Raw genomic sequence first — 27051 nt, forward strand, 5'->3', positions numbered from 1 at the left:
TTAGGTATCTGTTTTAATGGGATAAGCTTATCACGCTTATCGCAACCCGATGATATACCTATCGCGATTAACAACTAACAAAATCTTATTGCTCAGAAATTTCCAAAAAAAAAAAAAAACGTAATCGAACGCGAAGAGATATGGAACAAAAAAATTAGTTACCACAAGTACCTAGGTACTTGGGTAATATTGCAAAAGTAATGGTCCCAGGCGGGCTCGAACCGCCGGCCTTCGCATGGACTAGATACTATCGTTGGATCACGATTAGTATTAGTACGACGCTCTAACCAACTGAGCTATGGGACCGAGTTGGATTTGGTTGACCCCTTGGAACTGTGATAGGCTCTAGTGGCTATTGTTGAAAGACGGGGCTCAGTTTTTGCTAATATAGATGTGTGCTTAGGTTAGGTAAGTTTGAGTGAGCTAAACCTAAACTGTGTGTGATAAAAAGGAGCCGCACGGTAGCACATTTAGGTACCTAGGTAACTAGCAGTGGCCAACTCCCCCGTAGCTATAGTAGCAGCATCACCTAGGATTCAGCGTACGAGCCACTATCCTTCCCCCAAGTTGATAGAAAGCCAATAGGGTATTCGTGCTACTGGTGACGTTGACTTAACATCTAAGCATGTGCAAACCTTTTTTTTGGCCTCGGCAGCACGCCATATATAAATTCAGGTAATTAATACATTAGGTACCTAGGTATATAAGAGGTAGGTAGGTATGTTACGCTCACTTTTGGGTATTAGTATTTCCAACCTAGAATTCTAGTAGCAGTAGTAAACAATCCAACTGGTAACCCAATACCCAATACATGATAACCTAAACCCCCTCTGTACAAAATATATAGTACATACATATAGGTCGCTGTTCTCCCCCCTTTATTCACGTATCCGTACCTGGGTATGTATAGCTACTACTCGACTCTCGCTCCGGGAGGAGCTTCTATAGGCTGGCTCGGTTCGCAGCCGGGTGCTTCGCTCTCTCTCTCTTTTTTTTTTTTTTTTTGGTTTTTTTCCAAATTTATTTTTCCATCCCTCCCTGCTTCCTTATCTACAACGCCGACGCCGCCATCGACAAGCTCAACATCTCCCTCTCCTCGAGCAGCGCCTCGCGATCCGCCATGCAGCTACCGCAATATTCTTCATGCCACCTCTGTAAGTTCCTGCGCTTCGCTTCGTCTTTAGCCTCTTTATTATCTTTACCACCACCCTCTCCTGAGTTGTGGCCAAGCACTTTCTGCGCCACTTCTCCCTTGGACTTACCGTCCTTTCCGTCTGCCGAGTTGTTGTTCCACGTCGCGAGCATCACCTCCACCTGCTCGCACCGGTGGTTCTCGTTGAACAGCCAGTTCTCCCACTCGGCGTGCATCATCTCGCGCTCCACGCTGTTGACCGTGCGCATCGCCACCAGCAGGTCGTGCCGGTACGCCCCGAGCTTCTGCCTCGTCTGCCGCAGCCGTCGCGCCGTCGCGCGGCTCGAGCTCCACGACATCGACGACCCCGCGTACTCGTACGGCCCGTCCGCGTCGCTGCTGTTGGCGATGGTCTGGAACGTCGCGTAGCAGTAGCTATCCTGCGGCCACGCGGGAAGAGCCCTTGAGCTCCTTGCCGCTTCGTCCAGGTCCGCTATGTAGATAGCCTTGCTCATCACGATGTTCGGCCCTACGCCGACGCGGTTCATAAAGCTGGCCGCTCGCCGTTCGGACCACCACGCCGACGTGCTTTGCGACGAGAACACGATATTCGTAATCACGCTAAATCCAAGCAAGGCGAGGATGAGCCGTTCTGCCTTTATTACGCCCCACAGTTTTTTGATGGCTGCAAACATCCACATCACTAGAGACGATGCGACACTATCGGCCAAGGATCTTAGAGTTTCGAGCAGCATCGAGCCCAGGGTGCGCGGTTTGATATGCGGCTTTTTCGACGTGCCGGCTTCTCCGGGTGTGAACACCACAACCTGAGTCTGCAGTCCTACGTGACCGTAAACCTGGATGGCCCTCTTCGTGCGGCTGTGGTGACCAAGTTTTCGTACTTGATCAGTTGCGACTTCTGCGAGATCTTCGGCATCTTGAGTGGCGTCGTCGAGTGCCTGCCTCTCCACCATGTTCTTAGCAAGAGCTGGCGGTTTCGACCAGGCTACCTTCGTGAAGATAGCTAGCTTGCACTTCGACTTGGCGACGTGAGTGATGACAATTTTAGTGACCAACTTAAACCCGTGAGCGTGAGGTAGATGCCACGGGGTCTTCACATGCGTAACTACGTATGTGACGTGGTCGCTAAATAATTCGATCGTCTGCTCGTCGGTGACCTCTTCGGCCCTTGACCGACCTAGCCTTGTAGTATAGTTGACGCTGAATCGGAACTGCCTCTGCATGTTTCCACCCTCGTTTAACTTCCACGGGCCCTGGGCGATATGCTGGGCCCTTCGCTCAAAATAGAGTTTGGGGAAGACGAAGCTCTTATCTCCGAACAAGACGTGGAAACATGCTTTGGCGCTGATCTCAAAATTCCGCTCGGCGACCTTCTTCTGCATATCTTCGGGCTCGTAAATCACAGGGTGGGTTGGGAGCTGGAACTTAGGAATAGGCTTCCTTGCGCCTCTACGTCGAGAACCAAAAGCTGAATAATGATGTCGGGGACTGATAGCTCTACCAGCGACGGTGCCGTCATCGACAGGCGTGTGCTCTGAAACTTCTTCCCAGCTGTCTATGCTAGGACTTTTTCTATCCATTTCTTCTTTCTCCAAGTTAATTAGTGCTTTGATAAGTTCAGGTAGGTCCATGGGCTCCTCAGCTTGTAGGTCATCAACCAAAAGGTTCAGACGCGAGTGTAAGAGATCTAGATCTTCAAGGAATGTTTTGATCGTTATTCGTGTGTATCCAATTTCATCAGCACCCTGATTGAGATGGAGGAAAATGAAATCACAATCTCTGCCGGGAGCAGCAGTTACTTCTGTAATGGTATCGAGTTTAATGGTATACGTCACGACGAGACCCATCTGATGACCGTAGAAGTACATGTTATCCGGAGTGACGTAGATTCGCCCGTTACCAGCCATCTGTGGTACATCACGGTCGGCTTCCGAGGTGCTAGTCCAAGAAGCTCTGAAGACCAAGACTAGCTTCTCGTCCAAAGGCACACTTGGGAAAAGCAGCCTAAACTGCGCCGAATTCGTCTTCAGTTCCACAGGGTAATCGGGAGGGAAAGTCTCCGGCGGTGGCTTTTCGGGAGCGGGCAGAACAATCTTAGGTTGGCTCATTTTGGCGTCCATGCTAATGGCCTTCTTATGCGACGAAACGGGGCTTCTATACTCTTCACCCTCGCCGAGTGTAGTCATCTTGATCGAGGGCGAGTTTGGTCCGAATGGATCGTCAACATCTCTGTCGGCTTGGGGAGTCTTTGGGGAGTACTCATGGCCCCAAGTATTGCTTCCCCAATAATTAGCTATTATCGCCGTCGGCAGACTATGCGAAGCATTTGTGCTAAGTATTCTGTCGCCGCTATAAACGACTGCCATCTTACTAAGATGGGTCGCTGCTGGTGGCTTTGCTAATGTCGGAGGTGCAAGGCTGCCGGGTTGCGGTTCGGGCCCAGGCAAGACGGGCCCAGGTAAGACGGGCCCTAGCTGCTGCTGTTTAGAGATAGCGGGAGGATAACCTGGTAGTAAACCGTGACTGGCGGATATGAGACTGGCTATGCCTCCTGTTGGACCTGGCGATGATAATGGCCCTGTATCCATGCTCGAGGTGAAAGTAGCTTTCCGATGAAGATCGAGTTTCTGCATGATCCTGGCTGCGTGTTCTCGACTACTCTCACCTTCCTCGCGGGCTAACGACGTCACCGATCTCTTTGGGGGAGCTGTTGTTATATCGAAGCTTGGCCTAGGCACGAGTCCGGTTTCAGGGGCTGGTAGAGTTCCCGCTCGCTCGACGGCTGTCCCGTCGTCGATCTGCGCATCCAAGGATTTGGCCGAGAACTCCGGGAGCGAAGGTGGCGTGATAGAGAAAGCTGGATCAACACCGCCTGGGAGAGACGAAGTATCCCTAGTGACGCTTGCTTCGAAGGCCCTCTTCTTAGCAACCTCAAAAACCTCGAGCCATTCCATTAGTTGGGCTTGCGTCTCGGCCTGGAGCAGTAATGTCTGATTCTTGGTTTTCACCTCAAAGCAGAATCGACGCTCTTCCCCTACAGCGGGTTTCACATTGCAGAGAAGGACACCGATCTCGTCACCTTGCAAGACGCCCTGAGAGCTGTTGACAAGCCAACCAAAGATACCCTCCCGACAATAGTACCATCTACGAATCCAATTGGTTCGGGATGGCTTGCCTGTTATAGTGCGTAGGAATAGCCAGCCTTGTTTCTCCGTGATCGCAGCGGCTTGGCCGTCCGTGGAAACGTTCATAGGCCCCCTAGATCCTAGGAACGGTACGGTAGATGCGCTGTAGTCGTCTATCTCTCGTGACGGTTTAAACGCTGCCAGAGTGCTCTCTCCAATATCGCGGCGCGACATCTGTAATTCGCGTCTAAATATGGGCTCAGACAGTTCCATCTCTTTAGACCATCCTTTCACCCGATCCATCTCGTGGCCATACTTTCCGAAGCTCCCTGCGGCGTCTCGCGATCTCTTCATCTCGCGCCAGAGGTCGCAAGATACTCGAACTAGTAGCTTGTCGAGATTAATGCGGAACTGGGGCGCAAAGAAGCAGAAGTCCATGGACGCCTTCAGGTAAGCCTTACGGGTTTCGTACACGGCAAAGGCATCCTCCCGCAACGAGGAAGGCTCTTTCGTTTTAGACTGGCTAACGTATCGAGCTAACGTAGTATCGAAAACCTTTTGCGTCTGTTCCAATGCTTTTCTGGCCTCCTTGAAGTTCCGTAAATCACCCTGAAGGAAGGCTCGGATCGGCTCGACCGACATGGTGTCCAATTTTCTAGCAGCATTCAGGACCTGCACCCACCACTCCCTCGATCCGTCACTGAACCTTTTAAGTGCCAGTGCGGCATAGTCGTTATCCACGGTGTTGATATTCGGGGGTGGGATGACCTTGCTCAGGTAATTATTTATGGTTTCTTCCACGTTGAGCAATTCGTGGGACAGCTTAGCGGTCGTCCTAACGTGTCCTTCTAACCATCGCTCGATCGCATCTGCTTGTTCGGAAAAATATAGGGCGGAAGCTCGGAATGAAGGCGAATCAAGTCCGGCTTCGTGGAGGGTAACAGGGACGGATGGGTTCGGAGGTTTGGGGAGAGGAGGAGCCGTAGTAGTAGCCATTTTGACTGAAGCTCCGGGAGAAGGTTTATAAAGATTGGTATTCCTATTGCATTTGAAGCTATCGATGTAGGTGTTTTTTTTTTTTTTAGAAAAAAAAAACAAACAAACAAACAAACAAAAAAAAATACTGTTATGTCATGTATATATGACTTGGGACGATTCGCAAGGAAAGCTTAGGTGGGTGGGTGGTTGCATGGAAAGACGCGCCCCTGTCGCTTTGACCGATATATCGCGATGTTTGCCGGTAACTCGTATCATTCATGTATTAGGTATTAGTGACTTATGATGGCCTCGTTTTCTACTTATCCTTTTGGTTCTTTCGGTTCTGAGAAACTTGTATTAACTATTATGTGGGCAATGCCTCGTCAACTTTTTAAGGGGGAACGATGCATCAATTTAATGGACAAGATGATTATTGTCCATTGAAACACGCTTCTTGGGTCACAAAGCCGCTAGGTACCGCTGACATCAGGAAAAGTTAAAGGTGGATTGAACCAGTCTGGCCAGTGCAGCTAAGTCCGGGCTAGTCAGAGTTAAATCCACCATCACCTGGCTACCTGGGCCGCTGGGCAGACTTTACATAGGAGGTACCTACCTTGTAATCTCCGACTAATTTTTATCGATAAGCCTAAACGTCATGCGTCCCTATCACTGGCAGTAGCAAGTCTGGCACGCCACCCTCGCATCCGAACAATCGCATTCAACCAACCAGCAACATATTTTAAAGTTTCCATGTTTGACGAAATATATTCGACATTATATTTATCCTAGCATCACCTAAGGTAGTAATAAATATTATAATTATATTTCTATTTATCTTCATCTTCATCTTTATCTTTATATATCATACCGTCCTAATAATTCATATTATATCACATCGTATTATTTTATTTTCTCTTCTTACTCGATCAAAGGGACCATGACTTTCGCAAAACCTATTGCAACACCTGTCCAGTCTTGCTGTACCTGCGCAACTCTTCTTCATGAAGTTCCGCGTTATAGCGACTCGGAAAAACCCTTACCCAAAGATCGCCAGTTAGAGTGCTGTCAGCGAGTAATATGCGGTAACTGTCGTAGCGTACGTTTCTTCGGTCTTAATATGATTCCAGCTTTAGCCGTAATCACCTGGCATATATTAGGTTAGGTACTTCCTATGGCCAAATAAACTGACCATCGCGAATAGAAAAATCCTCGCTTTAATACCTATTGCCCCTATTGTCAAATTTCGTTAGTAGACACAAAACTCCCGCCTGGTCTAAAGGACCCTCCTTCGTACGAATCATCGGTCGCAACCGGTTCCTCAAAGAACCCCTCAGCAGCGCCACCACCCTATACGCCGCCCGCAACCCAAAAATTCCCGACCCAATCAGATGAAAAGTCCGGCGCTCTTGACGCTTTCGATAAACCAGCAGAAGATACCCTGCACTTCCTAAATCATGAGCATGACACTATTACTTCTCTTTCCCTCCGTTACGGTGTTCCTGCACCAGTTCTTAGACGCACCAACAAGATCACGAGCGATCATCTAATCTTGGGGCGACGGACCATACTTATACCTGGAGAGTATTATAAAGGCGGCGTGAGCTTGTCGCCACGACCTGTCGAAGGCGAAGAGGAAGAGGCCAGAAAATCCAAGATCCGACGCTGGATGATGGCATGTAAGGTTCATGAATACGACGTTGCTGTTCTCTACTTGGAGCAGGCCGGCTATGACCTCGAAATGGCAACCGAGGCCTTCTTCGCAGACGAAGAGTGGGAGCAGACACACCCGGTTGAAACAGCGGGGAGAGGTAAAGGGATTGCGAGGCAAGCTAATAGTAAGAGCTCATATTGGAGGAATCGTAGAGGATAGAGACACAGATGAATGAATAAAACTTGTGCTTGAAATATCGACGTCTCTGAATTATATAGGCATAAGTTTGTGCACAGTCTCGCGCATGAAGGGGGTGTTGTACCTTTAGAAAGCTCATAAATTAAATGGACATGTTGAACCATGTGGTGAATTCTCCCCCTATCCGGATCCCGGGAATAGATTCCGTAAATACAGGATACTCCTCATTACTCCAGGCGCCTTTGCATTGCATAACTTTCTCTCATTAAAATGCCGACCGAGTTCGAACATCCTAGCCCAATGTAAGCTTACATCTTCGATACATAGGGGAAGAGGGGTTATAATGGACTTCACTTACAGATAACTTTCTCTCAATCTCCCGGACTGAACGATCCAGTTCTCCCGCAATCATCTGCTTTTTATCGTTGGGAAGTAGCGCAAATCTTTCACACAGGTCGCCATCGATAACCCCCTTTACGGGAGCATAATAGCCCCTATATATAAGGTGATCCCTTCCGGCTAGGGGTGGATCCTCAGTTCGCATGTGCGACTCGAGGCTCTGGAAGAAATCCGCGTCTTCCCGACTTACGAATGGGATTAATACGCCAATGGTTCCTTGTATTCCACTCCAAAGGAGTACATCCTGTCCACCAACTACCAGGTTGGTTTTGCTTATACTGGTAGGAACATCCTGAGTGTAAAAATGGGCCATGAGGCTTAAGCGGTGGTTTACACCATGCAGATATTCTCGGGCGTGCTGCAAATGCGCCCCGGTTCCGTCTTCGTCAGCCTCCTCGCTCGCTTTTTGTGGGCATCGTACAATCCACATGTTTCCGAATTTATCTCCGCCAGCAACCGACTCATAGTCCACCATAGTTGTGCAATTTGTCCATCGAGCGATTGTGTCGTCAGCGAAAGGTATTAGTTTGTTACTTTCATATTTGTACACGACGTAAGTCACTCCTTGTTGAACGTCACCAACGATGATACGACTGCCTTGAGTTTGTAAGGAGACAATGAGCTGAGGTGCAACCTCGGCTTGCGCTTTTCGGAGAAGTTGGCGAAGCCCAAGATCATAGGCGCGAAGGGTTTTGCCAATTCCTGCCAGTAGGCGACCCTGAAATTGCACCAGGGCCATCGGTGGTTCTTCTACCTTCGTCTTATGAATGAATTCGATTTCTTTACCGTCGTCACGGAATCTGTAGACATGTATATATCCTGCGCTGAACTGGCGGGGACTAACAATCATGTCCTTTCCGGTTCCAACCACGAGGAATGTCTCGTTATCTTGACTTGCAAAAGACACCGTAGCCATGCTGACGGCAGCTTCATTCTCAGTCAGTTCCAGTGTTTGCAGGACTCGCTTCTCCGTCAGTGGATCCACGACACTGATACAAGATGCCCATCTACCACGGCCTCTGGGATACCCAAACTCCTCTGGTGGCAGTACAGCAGCATCGCCATTAACCACGCCGGGGTCTGCTAGGAGTTGTTGACGTAACTCAGGCGGTAACGTGTTATTATCAGATTCAATAGTATAGAAATAAGGTTGGTCTGGATGCTTGGCGAGGCGTCGAGGGGTGTACGTTAGAGGAATCGACTGTTGCAACAGCGTGTCACCTAACCTGTCGATAGAGAAGATCCTGTTGACGTTAGCATCTTGTCGCTTCTCCGAGTCTTGTATTCAGATAAAAAAGAGATTTGGATGCGAAGTTCAGTAGGAACAATTGGTAAAATATTGTGACCTCATAGCCAAAGGCGTAGGATCCCAGTTTTTCATCATTCTTCGCTTGAATAGAACAGGGGAAACAAATTTACTTACTTGAGATTTTGGCCCTGAATGCCCACCATTCCTTCTTCACATTGCTCGCTGCTAAAACTCCAGCCCCATTCTAAGTCGCTATAATCTAGAGGGGTCATCATGAAACTCTTGGTGATTGGATCCGAGTACCCTAACCAAGTTCTCGAGCTAAGAGCTAGAACACAAGTCCGGCCTTGAACTGAGGTCTGAAAGAGTCGCACAGCTCTAGGGCCGAGAAACTTCTGACGAGTATCAGTAAGTTCTCCGGTTACCTCATCTAGAACAGTACGTAGATAAACGCCGGAATGCAGACCGATATGCAAATATAGAGTTGAACCGCCAGACGAAGAGTCCTCCATGGACATTATAGAAAGTGCAGATGGGGCGGCAGTTAACGCTTGCACGGATTTGCTCTCAAGCGTGGATTCCAGATCCAGGCTGAGAATTCGGACAGTGCAGTCGTCACATCCAACAGCAAGAAATGAACTTCGCAGGCGACCTTCAGGAACCTCGCCCAAACTTAGGCAAGTGACGGTCCCGAACATTTCCTTCTTTTCATCATACTCAGCCAAAGACCCGTCATCGGCCATCTCAAAGTAGACAATTTCACCCGAGCTTAACGCGACAGCAACTTGGCGTTCATTGGTAGAAGCAGCAACAATTGATCGATGCTGTGGTGCTTCCCACTCGTTTACACGTCCTTTAACGATATGTCGAATGCCCTTGGGATGTACTTGGATGAGACCATCCTCACCTAGTTGCTGGACAGCTAACGTTGGAACTGTCGAAAGAAAGCCTGTGTCGGTTACCTCTTCCACAGTCTCGCCAATGCTGAGTACCAAAGTACCATTACTAAACGAGAGGATAATGTAAGCGTCGTATCGATCATCCCTGTTGAGCTTGGTAGTCCAGACAGCAGACGGAACACCTGGGAGCTCTGAGGCTACAATTTCGTTTACCTCTAGGCCATGCTTCAGGGTCCTAAATGTACTCCGCGCGCCATTTCCGCAGATAGAGTAAATTTGTGGTGCGTCATCGCCAGTCAAGTTGGCTACCTTGCAATCGACAAGGGGATTCATTGAATCAATGCTTTCAACTAGACTTAGATTTTCGGCTGCTCTTGGGTAGAAATAGGCAGGATTGTATGATGCCTGTGGATCCGTCGGGAAGTCATCGCTAGTGAATTCTAGCTCGTCATCATCGTCACCCAGTTTCTCAAACTGGTAGAAATGATGGTTCCCGAACTCGCTAGCAACAAACAGAAACCCGCTTTTCAGAATGCAGAGGCTTGTGGATACCGGCACCGTATCAAAATATTTGATCTTCAGCCGTCGAACCTCTCCCGTTGCATTGCCATCTTCATCTTCAGCCATGTCGATGGTAACCTTGAAAAGATCGCCGTCTTCCGTCTGCAGGAGGAAAAAGAAAGCGCCTGCATTTCCCTTGAGTTTGTGCATGACACCAGAAACGATCGAGCGTTTTCGCTGAGGATCTTCTGTCGCACCTTTTCTTCTGGGAATCGGTACACGAAATGCCTCCTGGTTAGAGTGTCTATACGTGACATTCTCTTCTCCACATACTAAAACACCGCTAGGCCCGTCATTACCGCCAGGAACTTGGAACAGTATAGACGCAGTAGGGTCAACTGGTTCGTGCCATTTTCTGACGACGTGATTCAACCCAAGGTCTAGCTCGTAGTAAACTAGCTGTGTCTCGACTTCAGACAGAGCTTGCCCCGAAGGGTCCTGGTCTACTTCGGAGTAATCGACCTCTAATGCTGCAAATACTGGGTTTGCATAGCCAACATCTAGAGCGACCATCGAGAGCACGATTGTTCCCGGCTTATGGGCCTCTAGAGGCGAAGAAATGGTAAGTTCTGCCTGGGCATTTCGGTTCAGGACATAGACCAACTTATTCTTCTCAACCGACGCGATAAGACAGGCACGACCTTTGGGATCACAAGCCAGATATTGACCAGGGACGACACGACGCACTCCCGATTTTCCAAAAGTCTCGAGTTTTTGTTGTTTGAAACGGTTCTGTTGAGGGATATACTCGATAATTGCAATGCGTCCCGAATCAGTGGCAAGTATTATATAGTCTATAAGATGAAAAATTAGCAAGGCTCTAGTCGAACAATAGTCCCTCGAGGGTCGAGATACCACACCATACGCCGAGACGGCAGTTCGAAAGTTTCTACCGACCCAGCTTCAAAATCACTAAGTGAAGCCTCACAACGTAGGGGGGAGGATATAAAACTTACCCTTACTGCTTCCTGCCAAGCGAAAGGCAGCGATGGACCTGATGATACCAAAAACATCGTGGGAGAGAAGGGTAATGACTTTCCCTTGTGATGGCTCCGGACGTAGCAATGTGAGTCGCGAGTTTGAGGCCGTGACAATTTGTTGCTCTTTGGTACCAGAAAACTGACCGAGAATAGCTTGAGTAATTGTAGTGGGAGGCTGGATGGTTAAAGAGTAGAGAAACATATTAGAAGTAGTCGCCATCTTCGCAGGAGATGCGCAGAAAGCCTGCGCGACTCTTCTAGCCTCTCTATCTCCTTTTTCGCTATAATATGAGGCTGGGTTGAATAATTGTCAAAGCCTGTGTGGGAAGCTCCAAAGTTTTCTTTGAAGTTGATGGAGCTTCGAATCAAGCTGAAGAACTTGATTGGGAGACATTTGTCAAAGCTCTAGGCTGCTACAGGTAGTATTGTGGGCCTTCAAACCCCATCCGGATTAGTATTTGTCCGTAAAAACTTCACTGGGGCTTACCTAATGCTGTAGGTACCTTACAGTGGACCTGCTGTGGGGACGACCTCAGAGACCGGGACCTCTGTCATCCCACGATAGGTACAAGGGTACATAAGAATACTACGTAGATGCATCTTTTACGCCGAGCTACCCAAGTCACAAATTCGTAACCGCCATTGTATGGACAATTACCAGGGAAGCCTTCAACAATGGAGACTTCAATGCGCCTGGTGGCGTCTAATACTTGCAGGGCCTGTATAAGACTGTCCGCAGCCAATGCAGCCCGTCCGCCTGTATCGAGGTCATTCTCTAAAGCTGCTTCTTCACGCCCACTACAAAAGGCTTGCTCTCCGAGTCCGACTATACATTCGCGGCGACCCGTACCATCCGTCGAAGCTAGAGATTGCCTCTCAAGGCCCATATCTCTATTCGGTCGTCAGCCAAAAACTACTGAGGACACTGTAGTTGGCCTAGGATCTGCCGCATCGTACGAGAACCAATCCAAACCTCTGGTCCTCCGTCCTGACGACCTCTTCCACTCTTTTACTAACTCGCCCATTCCCGAAATACGCCGCCGTGCTGCTTTTATAAGGCAACACGCGCTCTGCCCTCATCCCGACCATCAACCTACGCGAGACCCAGCCAGTACCAATAGTCTGGGTAGCGCTACCGGCTCTGGCGCGCAAGCACCGGCCCATGTTGATTTCGAATGCCCGGACTGTGGAATCCCGGTCTATTGTAGTAAGAGGCATTGGGCCGAGGATTATGAGGCTCATCTTCAGATATGTGATACTCTGCGACAAATCAATGAAGATGATCATGATCTTCGCTCTGGGAGATTTTTCCCCGAATTCGAGTATGCAGGTCCTCAGATGGAAGAAGCCGCTGTGAATATGACAAACTGGGATACTTTTCTTTACACGAGACAATTCGAAGCCATCAATGGTGACCGAAATATGCGACAGGTTACAAGGTTGCTTACCTATCCAGTGACAATTGGCAGCATCCTACACGAGCTTAGTCCATATAATATTAGAAAAGGTGGTAGGCTCACGACTGAAGGCTTGAAAAGCTTAAGCGCTCTCCGATATACATTACATCCTCCCAGGACAGGTAGCGGAGAAACGATCAAGGGCCTACGACCCGAAGCGCCTCCGGTGAGGATATTCATCCTAGGGGCTCGAGCAGAGTCTTCACTCCCCCGGAATGTCTGGGTACAGTTGGCCCACCTCTTCCCACGAGGGAAATTTCACCTAATATTTATCGGACCTGAGAGTATGACTAACAGAGACGACGAATTCCCCTTGCCCCCTCGAACTCCTTCAAATCCCTTCGGTGCCATAGTAGAAGACCGGGTGTGGCCAACAATGAAGATTAGCACCATTGTGGATTACTATCATACTCTACATAAGACCGGCCAGTTTTATCCCTATGACCCTTATTTTGACTGTTTTGTCATGTTCCATCCCGGGTTAGGACATCCAGCTAGCTCTCACGAGTGGTCGGAAACGGTGCCTTTACTTCTCGAGACCAAGGCCCCTATTATAGTGACTGGCTACACACAGTTTGATATGGATAGAGATATCGAATGGGTAAGAAAGACTTGCGGAGGGGAATTCGATATGCTCATGGAACCTGGCGAGAACATCTTCAGAAGTTTACGGTGGGATCTTAACGACCTCGATCCTCAAGATATCAGCTGTGGCAACTGGGGAGTATGGGCTTTCCGAGGCAAGAGGTACGTTTTAAACAATAAGAGCTTTTTAAACTTGCTCAAGTTCTTGGTTCTAACAACTTTACAGATATGAAGCGACAAAAAGCAACGTTGAATAACGCCTGGTCCTCTATAGTTATCAATGCATTCGACCATAGAGTGCGGAGCCGGAAGATTTCGGCCATGTTTATAAGGAACCACGTCACTCCGCAAACAACCCGGTTATGGCAAATTTGTATATAATAAACGATGATAGTGGCGCCCCCGAGCTGAGGTCTACATCATATGAGCTTTGCCTTAACGAATTGAAATCCGGAGTAAAGCAATAAAAAAACAAGGCTCAACTCTTTAAGAGTCGCACATTTTATAATTCATGTAAGCTTAAATCGTAAGCACTTGATAAATAGGGGATGGCTCTGAAGGGCCTGTGCTTTTAAAGGGACCTGTTTGGCCTGTGTGGGCCTCGGAGCACGCCGCCCTACCGCCCTGCCGCTGTAATCTTAACCTAATCTGCCAACGTCATTGCAGGTGTCACAAAATGAATGAACAATTAAAATTAACCGCAAAGAATCGTTCCTGCAGCAGCGAAACCAGTAACAACTAGCGCAATAGCGCAACCAACCAAACTAGGTGCCTAGGAGGTAGGTACCTAGATGTACTTACGAACCGTTTACAACCCACTCTGCAGCCTTAATCTTCTACATCATATCACCGCACGTATCAGATACCTACCTACCTCATATTGAACGCCCTAGTAGCTCTCAGCCGGATTTATTAACTACCTATTAGCATGACCGTAGTCCGGTGAACGTAGGTCCGTGAACATACCGTTACACGTTACATCTCACATCGAGCGATGACGGCAGCATCATCGGGCGCCGTTCCGCCTAAAGATGGTAGCCCGGCCCCGACCAGCTTAAAAGCACCACCGACCTCCAGCACTAACCCCGAGTCCGTCACATCCACCAGCAGTAAGCCTCCTAGCTCACCTCGTGCGACTTCACCATCATCGGCGCCTCGCCGGACCACCCGTCCCGTATCATCCGATTTCTTGTCCGATAAGGCCACTGCTACGTTCATACGCCGTGTGCTTTGCGCCCAGCACCTGGCGGATAGGGGGAGGAGTTCGCCTGCGCCAATTCAAGATTTACTACCGCCTCTTACAAGTCGAAATGACGTGGATCTTCAACTATATGCCCTGATAGCTATCATCATTAAGGAGTTTGTCCAAAATTGGTACACCAAGATTACTCCAGATGAGACATTCGTTGCCGAAATCGTACAGATCATTGCGCATTGTACTCGCGCATTAGAGGAGAGGTTGCGGAATGTAGACCTTGAGAGTCTTCTGTTCGATGAACTGCCAGAACTGCTAGACGCACATATCCGAGGTTGGCCAGCCGTACTCCACCGCTAGTTTAATATTACCATTTCGTTACTAACAATACCGTACAGCATATCGAGTAGCAAAGAACACAGTAGCCAGACCACCAATCGAGGCCAATCCACGCGAGATCTACCATTCGCTCTGGCCACTACCTGCCCTGTCACCGGTTCCTAAGTCGGGACACAGCAGTATACAGGTTCAAGCAGACAACGAGAGTGCATACCGCCAACTATTAGTGCAAGGCGTTCTCGCCCTCTTGCTTCCAACCGAGGATCTCGAGAACGAGTGCCTAACAACGCTGGTTGGCCAATTGTTCTCTGAACTTATCATAGGCAATCTCATCATCAACAAGCTCTCGGAGCCATGGCTTTTATGGGAAGGTCTAATTATACTAACGAGGACAGTGCGTGCGAGAGGCACAGCAGAGGCGTCTGAGCCCGGAGGCATGGAACCAGGTGTGAATCTAAAGACCAGCGGCGGCACGGTTCCATCGATTACGGCCAAACATGGTCTGTACATTCAGCAGGTCTTTTGGACCGTAATTCAGTGGGGGTTCGTTATAGTAAACTTGATACGGATGTTTATCAGTACGATAATGCTTTCCCGAACACTCCCTCCCAGGTCTATCCCTACCATTCGCCAGATAGATCCAACATCCCATGATCATGGAGAGAAATGCTACCATCCTCCAACCCCAGAGGCCGGTCGACAACCGGCCAATGTTCCCATCACCAACTTCAAACTCTGGACTTGCGTTGGGAATTTACTCGAAATAGACGCTCGCATGCCCTGGACGAGCGGAGCTTTGTCTATGGTGCAATGGGGAGCTCTGAGAGGTCCAGGCAACCTGGCAGGGTTTAACGGGATGATCGATAGGTAGGCGAATCAGTCTCTTCCCTTCTCTATTACTTGTCACAGAAGCACATATCTCGTCACCTCGCATATGCTCTAGGTCACTGGACCTGAGGTTGTCCACTCCCCTCTCAGAAGATACCTATCTCGCAAGTGCGCATGATGGGTACCTCCTCACCCATCACTACTTTAATTATCGTATCGTCGGATATCGACTTGGCAGATCGGTCAGACAAGGTACAGTGTACACGGCTTAGTCCATTTTCAGCAAAGGCTACCTTAAGTCGGGTGGTGCTGTGCGACGTTTCAATGGTCTTGGTTTGGTGGCCGGATAAAACAGCCAGCCATCCAAAGTCCGGTATTCGCCAGAGACCCAACATGAGGCATTCTATTATTCCAAGGGTCATTTTTGATTATGGCCAATGACCGGGTAAACCTACATGTCCTTCATCCGATTGCACCATAAGCGGCGCGGGGCTGAACCTGCCAGGCCTACCTGGCCATCCGCGAGCCTTATTTACGCGCCCAACTTTGGGGCTTGCAGGGATTCATGCCCCCAACCAAGGATTCCATCAGACAGTCAGACAGTCCATCAATCCTGGTACAACGCCACGAACTCTTTTCCCTTTCGCTTCGTGCCGCCGGCCCCGCAGGTACCGTTCCAACATGCACGGACGTGCTTCCGGCTCGCGGCGTTATGTTAGAGGTTTTATAACGGAACTTCAAGCCTGGTGGATGTTTTAGCAATGTCTGCTATCCTACCTCTAAGACAATGATGCATCCCGTATTCACCCGTGGCAATGTAATGTACGTACCGAGGTAGCCATTAGTTTGATGGACGGAGCGAAAAACAACTATATTCTCAGTTCTGAATACAGTCAGATGTGATCGTCCAAGGGATGGTCACTAGCTTGCGTAGCTAAGACCAGGGTTACTTCGAATACTTTCCGGGAGCAAAAGTTGTGGCGGTCGAATACCCTGGCGCTCGGCTGCGTACGCATCGTACGCCATCATGGCCGTTCTTATTCGAACTCAATCTATCTGAGCTTGTTAGGCTTGGGCTTGGGCTTGGGCTTCGCATGTTTGTGCCAGAAGGGCCGTCATCGTCGCGCCTCTTCCCCGATCGGATAAGGTCAGGGGTAACCCGGGCTCATGCAGCTCTTAGCTCCCCTGTACGAGCTTTCTGTCCCATGCAAAAGCTCCATGATCTTTTGAAGCCTCACATTGCTTGTTGGTTTGATCTAAGGCGTGACCGACTTCGCGCATTATCAATCATTATCAAGCTTGGTTGCAATTCGTCGACAGGACCTTGACCATGAAGCCATGGTTGCAGCAAGGTTTTCCAGAGTAGATCAAGATTATCTCTCCTAGGAAATCTAGCCTCCCATTCGAATTCGCGTCTCAGCAATCGGGATATGCAACATCGCATACCCCATCTACCTCGATACATTCCGCATACGGTCACACCTGTACCACTCTACCCCCACGTTCCCTACGAGAGCTCTCCTTAGAAGCTTCTATTAATGTTCTCTTTGTACATGGTTAACATTGTACTGATCTCGCACAGACTTCTTTCGCACTACATCCACGTCTATGTTCTCGATCCTGCCCGTCTTCCCCCACTCCTTCGAGCCGTGCGCGGCGCTGTCTTCCCCAATAACGCCCCAGGCTCATCCAGCCTGATCCCCCCTTCGTCTGACGAGCAGCTGGGCGCCCTACGACGCAGATGCGCTAGCGCGCTTTTGGCGCTTGTTCCGAAGAGGGTGGGCAGGCTTTATTATGGTAGCAGTACCTGGCCTTGGTCCACCAGATCTGCTAATCCTCTTTCAAGTGCGAGGTCGCGGTCCGGACCGTTTAAGGCCGACAGCTATAACACGGCACATAATACCAACCGCACTGGAGAGGAAGTTACAGGCGTGCGGCTTACCGATGAGGCCAAATATGTTAGAGACAGCCATGTAACGTTGACCCCAGAAAGATCAAAGCGGCAATTTGGAGACACCGGTGTGCCGCCGACCGAGGCCGGTGGCGACAAGCGGGCTGACATGTGTATCAGAGATGAAGATGAGGACGGGGATGAGGATAGGGACAGAATTCTATGCGAAATCGAGACGGGCATTCTCGATGTCTTCTCAGATCCCTATTGTAACAAGCACCTATTGTATGGGATCCTAGAACTTATTCTCGTGCGCCTCATGCCCGAACTAACCGAGAAGGGGGTCATCGAGCTATGGGAAGATCGACTAAGTTGAGAAGGACCGGACGTTCGGTTTCTCGTAAATGAAATAAGCTAATGTAATGATTGATACCCAACCAACCGACGTGTGGTTAGAACAGACAGAAAAGAAATTTAGGACAGTTTCAAAGTCTAATGCAACGCCCTGTCCAGATCGAGCGCACCCCTTCATGCAATGCAACATAAGTCTACGACATAAGCAGCAAGATAGGATAGACGGGACCGAGGCAGAAGGGGTTCCGGAGTGTCGTTACAGAGCCGCCCCCAGATTACTTACTTGTTTGTAAGTAGGCAAGTACCGATGTTTACATAGTAGGTGGTTACGTCGCCTCTCTTCCTGTTACGTCTCCTAGCCTGTGAAAAAAAGAAGAGTCTGGCTGCCTGGTAGTATCTGGGTTTGATACTCCAAAAATAAAAACGTTCGGTCATTGTTTGGGGCAGTCAGGCTACGAAACTAAATCCCTTTCTCGTCGCGGGGTGTAACCTAACTCATCCCGGAGGTCACTGGATGCGAACGTCATGCCTGTCTGTCTGTCTGCCTGCCTAGGTTAGGTAGGTAGGTATCTATCTCTCACTTGTAACTCACCAGGGACATAACATACGGTAAGTGCGGGAGTAGTAGTAAGCGTTGACCTATCCAAGGTGATGCGGTTTGCTCAGATCGCCTCATCATCGACGCATCGCTTGACAAATACGAGATGGGGCGATGAGATACCTACTGCCTAAGGTACCTAATTAATTAATATGGAGTGTAAACCTGGGAAGCCGGGGAAGTAGTAGGTTAGATAGAGCCAGAGAGTAGTACCATTCAATTAGTGTCGGTGACCTAGAGAAAAAAAATAATAAACAACCCAAATGGAACGCCTGAGAGTGCTGCTATGTAGAGAGAAACACAGTGAGCCGGAAAAACGAATTCGTTAACTCCCCTTTCCACTGAGACAGACACACCAACACCGGCCACCAGGAACACCTTCACGCCCCCTCTTCCTTCCTCTGCTTTGCTTTGCCTTGTACAGACGACAAGTAGTTTCTGTAATAAAAACTAGTGGTTCTGTCTCCCCATCAAGGTGTTAGGTATTCCAGCCAAGCGAACGTCCAGCTCTTCTCCACATGCTCAACCCTCCTTTTCTCCCTCTCTCCTCTCGCAATGAAAGGCTCAAACCGAAGCCCATCCCATCTTCTTCTCCATCCTCACGGTACAGGGGTAGAACTTTGTAATACATGGGTAAGTAGGTAACCAAACGCATATACATATATATACTAGAGGGGGGGAATCTTTTTTTTTAAAAAAAAAATCAAGAAGCAAAAGGGGAGGAAGAAAAGCATAGAAGAATAAAAAAAAATAAAGATCAAAACATGATAAACAATTCAAACAGGCGGAAGGCCAAAGCCGGGAAAAGAAGAAGAAATAAAATGGAATAAAATAAAAAAAACACCTGGGGATATTTTTTTGCTTTCGAGACGCGCGATCGTATCGGATTCCTTGTTACTACTACTGACTAGTACGGGGGTGTTTCGCGTGAGCGGGACGTAGTCTTCTTGTTTGCCGGGCCAGATAATAGAAGAAGAAGAGACAGACAGAGTGGTGGTTGGTATCGTATAGAGTTGTGTGTGTATAGGTAAGGTATATAATAATATATAAAAGTAATCATAAATATTTTTTTTTCTTTTTTGCTCTTTTATTTTCCTTTCGAAGTAAACGGGCGGCGGTAGTTGGCTGAAGTTAAAGTAAAGTTCCCAAAATATAAAGATTGATTTTTTTTCTTGTTTCACTTTCTCTCTCTCCTCTCCTCTCCTCGCGTTTTCGTCGATTGCTCGATTTCGGGGTATATTCTCTCGCTGGGATACGCGCGGTGGGGCGACGGGGGTATAATGTGTATGTATGTGTGCACCTAATGTATATGATATGATATGATATGATGATAATGATGAAGGCGATGACAATGATGCTGTTGTTTCGTGAGAATGTAGTGTATACAATTACGCTCGGTGATGTTTGTCTGGTGTTTCTTCCTGGTATGAATTTTTTTTTGGTCGTCTTTTTCGTCCGTTTCCCTTCTACTCCCCCTTTCCTCCGGCCGTGATCCGCCTTGTCCGTGGAAGCCTGGTGGTTTCCTGTCCCTATTCCTGTTCCAATTCCAAGTCCTTGCTCTTGTCCCTTCCTATTCCTATTCCCGTTGATTCGCCGGTTCCCTATGTTTGAAGTATGAGTATTGTGACATTGCCATCGCCTCTTGCGCCCACCGTCTGTCGAGTTTATTTACACGGATGTTCGGTCGTTCCGGAGTATGAGTGTTGTCGTCGGAAGTTGATATGAAAGGTGTGTGATGTGCAGTAACTTTGTAGCTCCCGATTCGTCGTATCGCGTGTCAATCATTCTTTAAAGTCCAGAGTACTCTCCTAAATGATTGGTTTAAGGCGTTCGTCGTTCCGGTTTTCTAGGATTGTCGATTTCATTCCCTGCGGCCCCGGTGGCAGCAATACGAATCGGGTGGCCACGAGAATTAGTGTTATACTGCAGCACACACAGTCCTAAGGGGCACGTCCTCGAGCATGACGGGTTCCCAGGGTAGTCACACACTCATCGTCTCGTTCTTCACCATGGACGAAGTGATCGTCGCCATCTCGGTGTCTCCTTCCGGTATCCTCGACAAGCCACCGAGACCCTGGGTGGCGGAGTTAGCTTGCGGCCCTCCGTGCTGCTGCGGTTGCAGCCTTAGCTTCTCGGTGAGGCCCAGGACTATTAAGAAGTCGTTCTGGTCGATTAATCCTGTCGACTTGATCTGCTGCATGAAGCTGAGGAGCGTGTCCGCGGCTCGTCTGGCGTCCTCTTGCGTCGGCGAGCTAGGCGAGGAGCCCATCGACGTCCCGGAAACCGCGGCTGTGCCCGAGCAGCTCGACCTCCCGGCTAAACTGCCGTTGCTGCTCACGTGGTGCAGCTGCGTGGGTGGAGAGATAGCCGAGTCTAGCCCGCCGAAAGGGGTCGCTGCTCCCGGGATCTCGTGGATTGGCGACTCGAGCGCGGATGAGGGTGCCGTCCCAGCCTGGCTATATTTAGGCGTCAGGGGCTCGGAAGGTTGCGATTGGTTGATGTACTCGAGGTTCCCGAGGTCTGGAACCGTCTGACTTCGCGGGCGCTGGAAACCCGCTGCTCCTGGAGGCATCTGGTTCCTGTCGCTGAACATGCCCGTATTTGGGTCCGGGGAGAAATTGAACTGAGATGTCGGGCTAAAGGCGCCCGCTGAAAATGTTGAGCTCGGCGGGTCTGTGACAGCACTAGATAGCGATGTCGAGCTCTGGGAATGTGGGTGCCTGTATCCGTTGGCCTCGAAGTCCATGAAACCATTTGAAATAGTTTCCTTCACTTCGGATTTCTCGCTCACCGCGGAGATCTGTGGTGACTCCATCTGGTTCGTTGGCGACGCCGGCGAAATGCCTCCTGGCGTGTGTGTAGTAGATAGTAAGGGCGATCCAGTGTCCAACCGAGCATTGTCAGGTATCGCAGTCTCGGAGGCTCTGCGGATCAGCTTTCCCGGGCCAATATTATGTTTCTGCTTGAACTTTTCGATCCAAGAGGCAGTGATGGTTTTGAGGGGGCTATCCGAGCCGGTACAAAAGACCCTCGCCTTTTCCTCCATCTGAGTATCGCTGACTACAACCCCCTTCTTTTGTTGACCCCTGACCCAGTTCGCGAGAGCTCGCTCAATATCTGGCGGTGACTTGCCTTTGGTTTTTTTCACAGGAGAGCCACTCTGGCTGTCCAAATTTAGGTAAAGTTCCTTCCTTCGTAATACCTTCGATACGGTACTGCCAGTGTAATGTTAGCGATTATAGTCTACTTTCAATATGTCTCCGACTTTACCTTCGCTCCACGCCAAACTTTTGACCGATCTCTGTCTGCTTAGCATGAGGGTTGTCTTCGTGAAAAAGGCACATGTTACGACGATCTTCATCCGTCAAAGTCTTCCTTGGCTGCGATGTATTGATCGTTGGCAATCTAGGCGGCTGTCTCACAGGAGCCGATGCCGGCGGGATCGGCACAGGAGGAGCCGAGTAGCTCTGAGAGGGGTTTGTCCGGAGACTGGGCCATGGAACCTGGGAAGGCTGCTGCGTTGGTATTATCAGTGGATGCGGAAGATGACTTGCAAAGTTATTGTGCGCTTGGCTATGTATCGGGTGCGGCATAGGTGGAGGGGCCATTCCGATAGATTCGGATGGTAATCCGTGAGTCGCCGGTGGAATATAGTAGTTGTCAGGATAAGTTGTGATGGCCATATGGGTATAAGCGCTCATGTCAACCCATGGCTCGTTTGAATATGAGTTATCATGAGCCATGTGGTTATCCTGGTCTATGCCAGTTGAACCGATCATTGTATTGTGCATGGTTACCGTCTAAGTGAGCCGTCTATACTGGATAGTTGGCAGGATTCGTAGGCTATAAGCCGGTACTGTCCGGCTGTCACGATATAGACTAAGCTGTCAGTTGCTTTTCTGTGACGTATAGAGTCTGCAATAAGCCGCAGGAACAGGATATCAGAGAGATAGGATTGGCGCTGGCGACTGTGGAGATCCGCCGGGACGGTATTTGGCAACTCGACTTTTACGGGCGGAAGACGGTATGCATATTCAGATCCAGTCAACCAATTGGTTCTTTAAGGGGGGGGGGGGATAGCTGCCGTAGTTTGGTGTATGCGGAGCTCACGGCCCTCGTGCGGTATTGTAAGCTGCAGTAAAAGTTGGCGGCTTGGAAAGGGTTATCCGGCAAGTCTTCCGAAAATAGAGGGAGTGGGTGAGGAGATGTGTAAGTCTCTCAACGTAGGTAGCTTAGTTGGATGGTGGTGTTGTATTCCATGCGCAACCACAGACACAGTCGACGTGTAAAAGGCCAGCCAACACACACCTGGGGGCCTTACCGCGGCTATGAAGTTGGCCCAACTCTTTACACCTTTGGGCAACGAAGCCACTTCTTCTGAGCTGTTCTGATTTCCTGGTTATCTTCTTTCCGTTTGGTCTATTTCTTTCCCTCTCTTTTAGTGCATCGAAGAGCAGCAGTAGTAGTAGCAGCAGGAAGATGGCCTGTGCCGTTGGTGTAAATGGAAACGGCCGAAGGGTTACGTAGTAGGGCGGATGGCGTAGCAAACAGAATCAACTTGGGACTAAGAAGCTAACTTCCACCAGGTTGACCATCGATTGAAGGTCTGGTTTCCTAGTACAAGACGCCGCAATGCAGTCTCATAGCTAGGCTTTTCAAGATAGGAATATCAGACGCACGGAAAGGTAGGGCTAGAATGCTTAGACAGGACGTGTGGAGGAGACCGTACATAGATACATATGTAAGTCTGTATGCAGTAGCAGGGATATGAATGCCCTTCGAGGTCCGGGGGCCCTGAATAACAAGAGAGACCTAAGAAGGGGGGGTGTGTGTGTGTGTGGTAACCCTCGAGGGATAAGATGTGGTATGACAGGTCTGACAGGACGAGGGCCCCTACTCTCAAAGGTACAGATGAATTAATGTAGTTAGGCCCGTGGATGTGCGTCTAAAGAGGGCTGGCTAGCCGGGGTTGAATCTTCATTGTGTGTGGAGAGACCACGATGTTACCGTGCTTTTTTTTACTTGTCAGAGAAACCACAAACTGGAGAGTTATATCCTGGAATACAAGCCATGCCCTCGGACGGGATTGACAAGGACCGCAAAAAGCAACTGAAAGCGGCCACCCCCGGCGGACTCGGCAAGCCGTACACGTAGGACGTAGCAACAATATGAGACAAGCCGAATAAATCGCGAGGAAAAATCGAGGAAGACTTTCTTTAGCTGTTATTCTGACAACCCAAGTTCTTCAAAACACGAAACGAGTGGCTTTCTCTAGCTTAGACATTTTAGATAGTAGTTCCCCAGTCCTCCCGTTCGAGTGGCTGTCCGCCATGTTTCTGTCTCCTCCCCACGAGGTTTGTTTTTAGCGTTAGTTAGCGAGGAGAGGAAGAGAGACACGAGAGCAAAAGCGAGGGACAAGCCGATCTAGCTGGTCCAAGTCAACCGAATCTGACTAGAGTGCGGGTAACTGGATGCTCCCGAGGTGGAACTAAGGGCATGGGGGTTGTCAAAATGAAAAGACGATGAGTTATGAATACCTCCGTACCTTTACATACAACGAGAGATGATAGCCAAATCCTGCCTTGTTTCTTATTAGGGTGTTATGAAGAGGTGAAATAAACCCCACTTACAAGTTGGACCAAAGGAACCCTCGTAAACGCTGTCTCTCTTTTCTTCTTCTCGCTAACCCTTTGTCAGCTTCGCCTATATGTGTTTATTAATAAAGTTATTAACTAGGTAACTAACTAGCTCGTAAGTAACTACATGTTACCTAGGGTAGGTATGGGTGATAGGTATGGGTATAGCTATGGGTATAGCTATGGGTACGGGTATGGGTATGGGTATGATGACAATGATGTATTTTTAATAATAGGGATCAATAGTATCTCGCGCCATGGGAAAGGGAATAAACCAATGTGTACAATGTAATTCATGTGTAATAGAAGATAGAAGCAACAGCAGCGAATAGAGCGAATAGATTCCACCCCCTTACCACGGACCAACTTATTTAGGCTCACGATAGTTGAGATGAATGGTCTACGAAAAACCGGGTTCGCAATATTAGGGATCAGACCAGGTGAGCCATCGCGACACCTACATAGGTAACTTCGGCGGGAAGGATTACAAACTTAGAGTCGGCCGGAGAGTCTTGGAAGTCAGTGGTCCCTCGGTTCGTGCGGCGCAACTCGAATAAGAGACTTTCAACAGCAATGAGGTATTTCATAGAGATTGGCTCCGTCTTCTTCTTTTTTCCTCTCTTTTTTTTTCTCCACTGAGTCTTTTAGTCTTAGGTACCTAGCGGACATACATATTTGACGGCGACGGGCTGACCATCCAGTTAGGGACTGGGACTTTTCAGCAGGGTACCCATGGACCACCTCCCACCCATGTCATAAACGGACCGTATCGCGTTCTCATAGGGCAAACATGGGTCACTCTATGCCACCGTTTCCGCTCGCGACGGATCGTCATAATGGACTCGTGCGATTTTATTTGACGGCCACTAGCGAGCTAGATCTCTCAGAGCTCCAAAAGCCTTGACAAGCTTCCTATAAGCCCCTCACTTCTGAAATCTAGCTTAGAAACATATCCAGTAATCAACCGGAAGACGCGTATTCCTTTGATAACCGTTCCTCGGTTTTCGGTTTTTTATTCCTTCGCTCTCTTTCTTAACGTTATTATTCGAGCTCACCTGGCGCTTCCCCCATCTTAGTTTATATCCATCTACCCATATTACTACCATATTTAGTAGCCGTCGGCCTCTCGAAGGAGTGGCAGCCGTAAGGACTTCAGCAAGGTATCTTCGTTTCGACTCGCCAATTCGGCCATAATCGGATCACATACCTATGATGTACTACGGTATCTACGGTATAATATAACTACCTACACTATAATGTATGATGTACGATGTAGGTATACTACCTTAGGTAGGTATGGAATGTATGATGACAAAGGAGGGGTATCAAAAGATGTTTCGCTTTATCACTAACTAATGTATGTATTATTTATTAGTTAGATGTAATTAATATGTATCATAGCTTGTATATAAGGTATGTAGGTAGTCGCCGAGCCGAGGGAAGGGGTCCATATTGCAATTCCTACCACCATTGCATTACATTACATTACATTACATACCCAGTTCGTTACTATGTACAATGCAATAGATACCTACCATGCTGTAGTGCGTAATTCCCATTATCTCCGTTTGTGAGACAACTTAGACCAAGTCAAATTGAGATGGGCAGCATACGGGGGTCCCTGTCTCCCATATCTCTCCCATGTCTTCCACAGAGGCCGATTACACGGACAGCACCGGGGGGAGGGACCCCCTCCTCAAAGTCTGTGAGTTCTCTTGACCCTACTTGCCCTGCTAGCGAGGTCCTAAACCTTTAATTCCCTCCCCCAGTTTCCACACATATATTTCTTCGGTTGACATCCGTTTCAGTGCCGGGAACGGAAAGCCCTCAAGTTTGCACAGGAAAGGTTATGGCAGGTGGTAATGTCACAAGAGATCGATGTCATGCAAATCCAAGTTTAGATCTCTAAGCCTCAATGGTTAGGTCTCATGCCACGTTTGACGTATAGAATAACTCTTCTTGGAAAGCTATATTATTAGGTACGCGATAGATGGGATATAAAACACTACAACCTACGCGATCCAAGCAGGAGATAACGTATTACTTCTGACAAAGCTCTTTTATGACCGCATGGCAAATTACTAGCCATGCGACGGAACGCTTCAATCTTACGCAGTAGCAAAGGTAGCCTTTCATCTAGAAATACTCCTAAATGGTCTTGTAGTACTTGCCGGGTGAGGGTTGTTCTATCAAGCCGTCGCGACAAGCAAGCTTGTGTCGCATCTAGACCCCCCCAAACCGTCGGGAGGATATTTGGGACCAATATGAACCCCGATACTGGTCGTTCGGTGTACCCAACAACGGTGCTGGCTAGTTTTACCGTTACGACGACTGAAGAAGAGGAAGAGGAAGTGGGAAAAGGCAACCGCGGGAAACGTACGAATCTTCTTCATCCTGTTCCTGTTCTTCAGCGGCTCGGCGTCAAGCTGCTGCTGTTACTCGTTACCAAACTCAAACCAACAGAGTAAGTAAAAGGAACTGCCTAGCCGTTTAACCAATCCTCAATATTCCACCACCTTGGTTCCCTAAGTCAAGCAACCAACAGCACGTTGCGATGAGCAGCCTAGAAATACCATTGGACATAATTTCTGGGTCACCTTCACCGAGGTCCGTTGGGCGATTGGGCATGAATGGTCAGGAGGAGGTCCAAGCGAATAGAGCATTCTTTTCCGTGCGCCGGGCTATCTTCCAGTTGGTCAGCTCTATCTATATCCTGGACTATCCATGCCTAACTTTTTCTGAGGAGGCTTGAATCCTAGAAAGCAAGGGCTTATTCGAGCTTAGCGCCTCAAGCAAAAGCAACATTTCGTTGCCCACAAGGCCGAGATTTGTGTTACAGTAGGTACAAAGTAGTCTGCGAGGCATCTCATCTTGCGCAGGCAGCTAGAGGTACCTATTCTGTTTTGGCTTCATGCAAGGCTTAACAAGAACCACCCCTTCCCCCCTCCCCCAATGGACCGTTGCAGTTAAAAATT

At 48.8% G+C, this 27051-nt stretch overlaps 6 protein-coding genes and 1 non-coding gene across 7 annotated transcripts; 3 read left to right on the plus strand and 4 right to left on the minus strand.

Annotated features, from left to right (window-relative positions):
* Window positions 1-201: 201 nt before the first annotated feature.
* On the minus strand, window positions 202-306 carry F4812DRAFT_t98. The gene has a single exon. It is a non-coding gene; the product is annotated as a tRNA-Ile (tRNA).
* A 330-nt stretch (window positions 307-636) lies between these two features.
* On the minus strand, window positions 637-5764 carry F4812DRAFT_53598 (uncharacterized protein). The gene has a single exon (XM_047939184.1). It carries the CDS (start codon window positions 5272-5274, stop codon window positions 1051-1053), a length of 4224 nt encoding a protein of 1407 aa, XP_047789534.1. The 5' UTR covers window positions 5275-5764; the 3' UTR covers window positions 637-1050.
* A 211-nt stretch (window positions 5765-5975) lies between these two features.
* F4812DRAFT_53635 (uncharacterized protein) lies at window positions 5976-7262 on the plus strand. Its single transcript, XM_047939186.1, has 2 exons — window positions 5976-6352; window positions 6458-7262. Exons 1-2 carry the CDS (start codon window positions 6194-6196, stop codon window positions 7124-7126), a joined length of 828 nt encoding a protein of 275 aa, XP_047789535.1. The 5' UTR covers window positions 5976-6193; the 3' UTR covers window positions 7127-7262.
* Window positions 7263-7276: 14 nt separating this feature from the next.
* F4812DRAFT_53616 (pre-mRNA-splicing factor rse-1) lies at window positions 7277-11600 on the minus strand. Its single transcript, XM_047939185.1, has 4 exons — window positions 11170-11600; window positions 8928-11007; window positions 7464-8748; window positions 7277-7397 (listed from the first exon to the last, which is right to left on the minus strand). Exons 1-4 carry the CDS (start codon window positions 11411-11413, stop codon window positions 7371-7373), a joined length of 3636 nt encoding a protein of 1211 aa, XP_047789536.1. The 5' UTR covers window positions 11414-11600; the 3' UTR covers window positions 7277-7370.
* Window positions 11601-11868: 268 nt separating this feature from the next.
* Window positions 11869-13492, plus strand: F4812DRAFT_460066 (zinc-finger of mitochondrial splicing suppressor 51-domain-containing protein; the record flags this gene model as incomplete). The annotated part of the gene is made up of 2 exons (XM_047937645.1): window positions 11869-13397; window positions 13462-13492. The coding sequence occupies 2 exons, from the start codon at window positions 11869-11871 to the stop codon at window positions 13490-13492; spliced, it is 1560 nt and encodes a 519-aa protein (XP_047789537.1).
* Window positions 13493-14229: 737 nt separating this feature from the next.
* On the plus strand, window positions 14230-17864 carry F4812DRAFT_451523 (PXA domain-containing protein; the record flags this gene model as incomplete). Its single annotated transcript, XM_047936222.1, has 3 exons — window positions 14230-14764; window positions 14829-15636; window positions 17180-17864. 3 exons carry the CDS (start codon window positions 14230-14232, stop codon window positions 17862-17864), a joined length of 2028 nt encoding a protein of 675 aa, XP_047789538.1.
* A 2312-nt stretch (window positions 17865-20176) lies between these two features.
* Window positions 20177-22220, minus strand: F4812DRAFT_53679 (uncharacterized protein). Its single transcript, XM_047939187.1, has 2 exons — window positions 21944-22220; window positions 20177-21526 (listed from the first exon to the last, which is right to left on the minus strand). Exon 2 carries the CDS (start codon window positions 21484-21486, stop codon window positions 20422-20424), a length of 1065 nt encoding a protein of 354 aa, XP_047789539.1. The 5' UTR covers window positions 21487-21526; window positions 21944-22220; the 3' UTR covers window positions 20177-20421.
* Window positions 22221-27051: the final 4831 nt, after the last annotated feature.

Source organism: Daldinia caldariorum (assembly GCF_022478825.1).
Source record: "Daldinia caldariorum strain CBS 122874 unplaced genomic scaffold F4812scaffold_10, whole genome shotgun sequence".
Taxonomy (NCBI): domain Eukaryota; kingdom Fungi; phylum Ascomycota; class Sordariomycetes; order Xylariales; family Hypoxylaceae; genus Daldinia; species Daldinia caldariorum.

What these genes read in the sequence shown, in the direction of transcription:
- F4812DRAFT_53679 (XM_047939187.1), bottom strand. Translation starts at nt 21,486, where the DNA reads ATGGAGGAAAAGGCGAGGGTCTTTTGTACCGGCTCGGATAGCCCCCTC.
- F4812DRAFT_53598 (XM_047939184.1), bottom strand. Translation starts at nt 5,274, where the DNA reads ATGGCTACTACTACGGCTCCTCCTCTCCCCAAACCTCCGAACCCATCC.
- F4812DRAFT_53616 (XM_047939185.1), bottom strand. Translation starts at nt 11,413, where the DNA reads ATGGCGACTACTTCTAATATGTTTCTCTACTCTTTAACCATCCAGCCT. An exon ending in ATTCAGGGCCAAAATCTCAA is followed by an intron (nt 8,749 to 8,927) that starts GTAAGTAAATTT and finishes TAACGTCAACAG; the next exon opens with GATCTTCTCTATCGACAGGT. An exon ending in AGATTGAGAGAAAGTTATCT is followed by an intron (nt 7,398 to 7,463) that starts GTAAGTGAAGTC and finishes ACATTGGGCTAG; the next exon opens with GATGTTCGAACTCGGTCGGC.
- F4812DRAFT_53635 (XM_047939186.1), top strand. Translation starts at nt 6,194, where the DNA reads ATGACTTTCGCAAAACCTATTGCAACACCTGTCCAGTCTTGCTGTACC. An exon ending in TATGCGGTAACTGTCGTAGC is followed by an intron (nt 6,353 to 6,457) that starts GTACGTTTCTTC and finishes CATCGCGAATAG; the next exon opens with AAAAATCCTCGCTTTAATAC.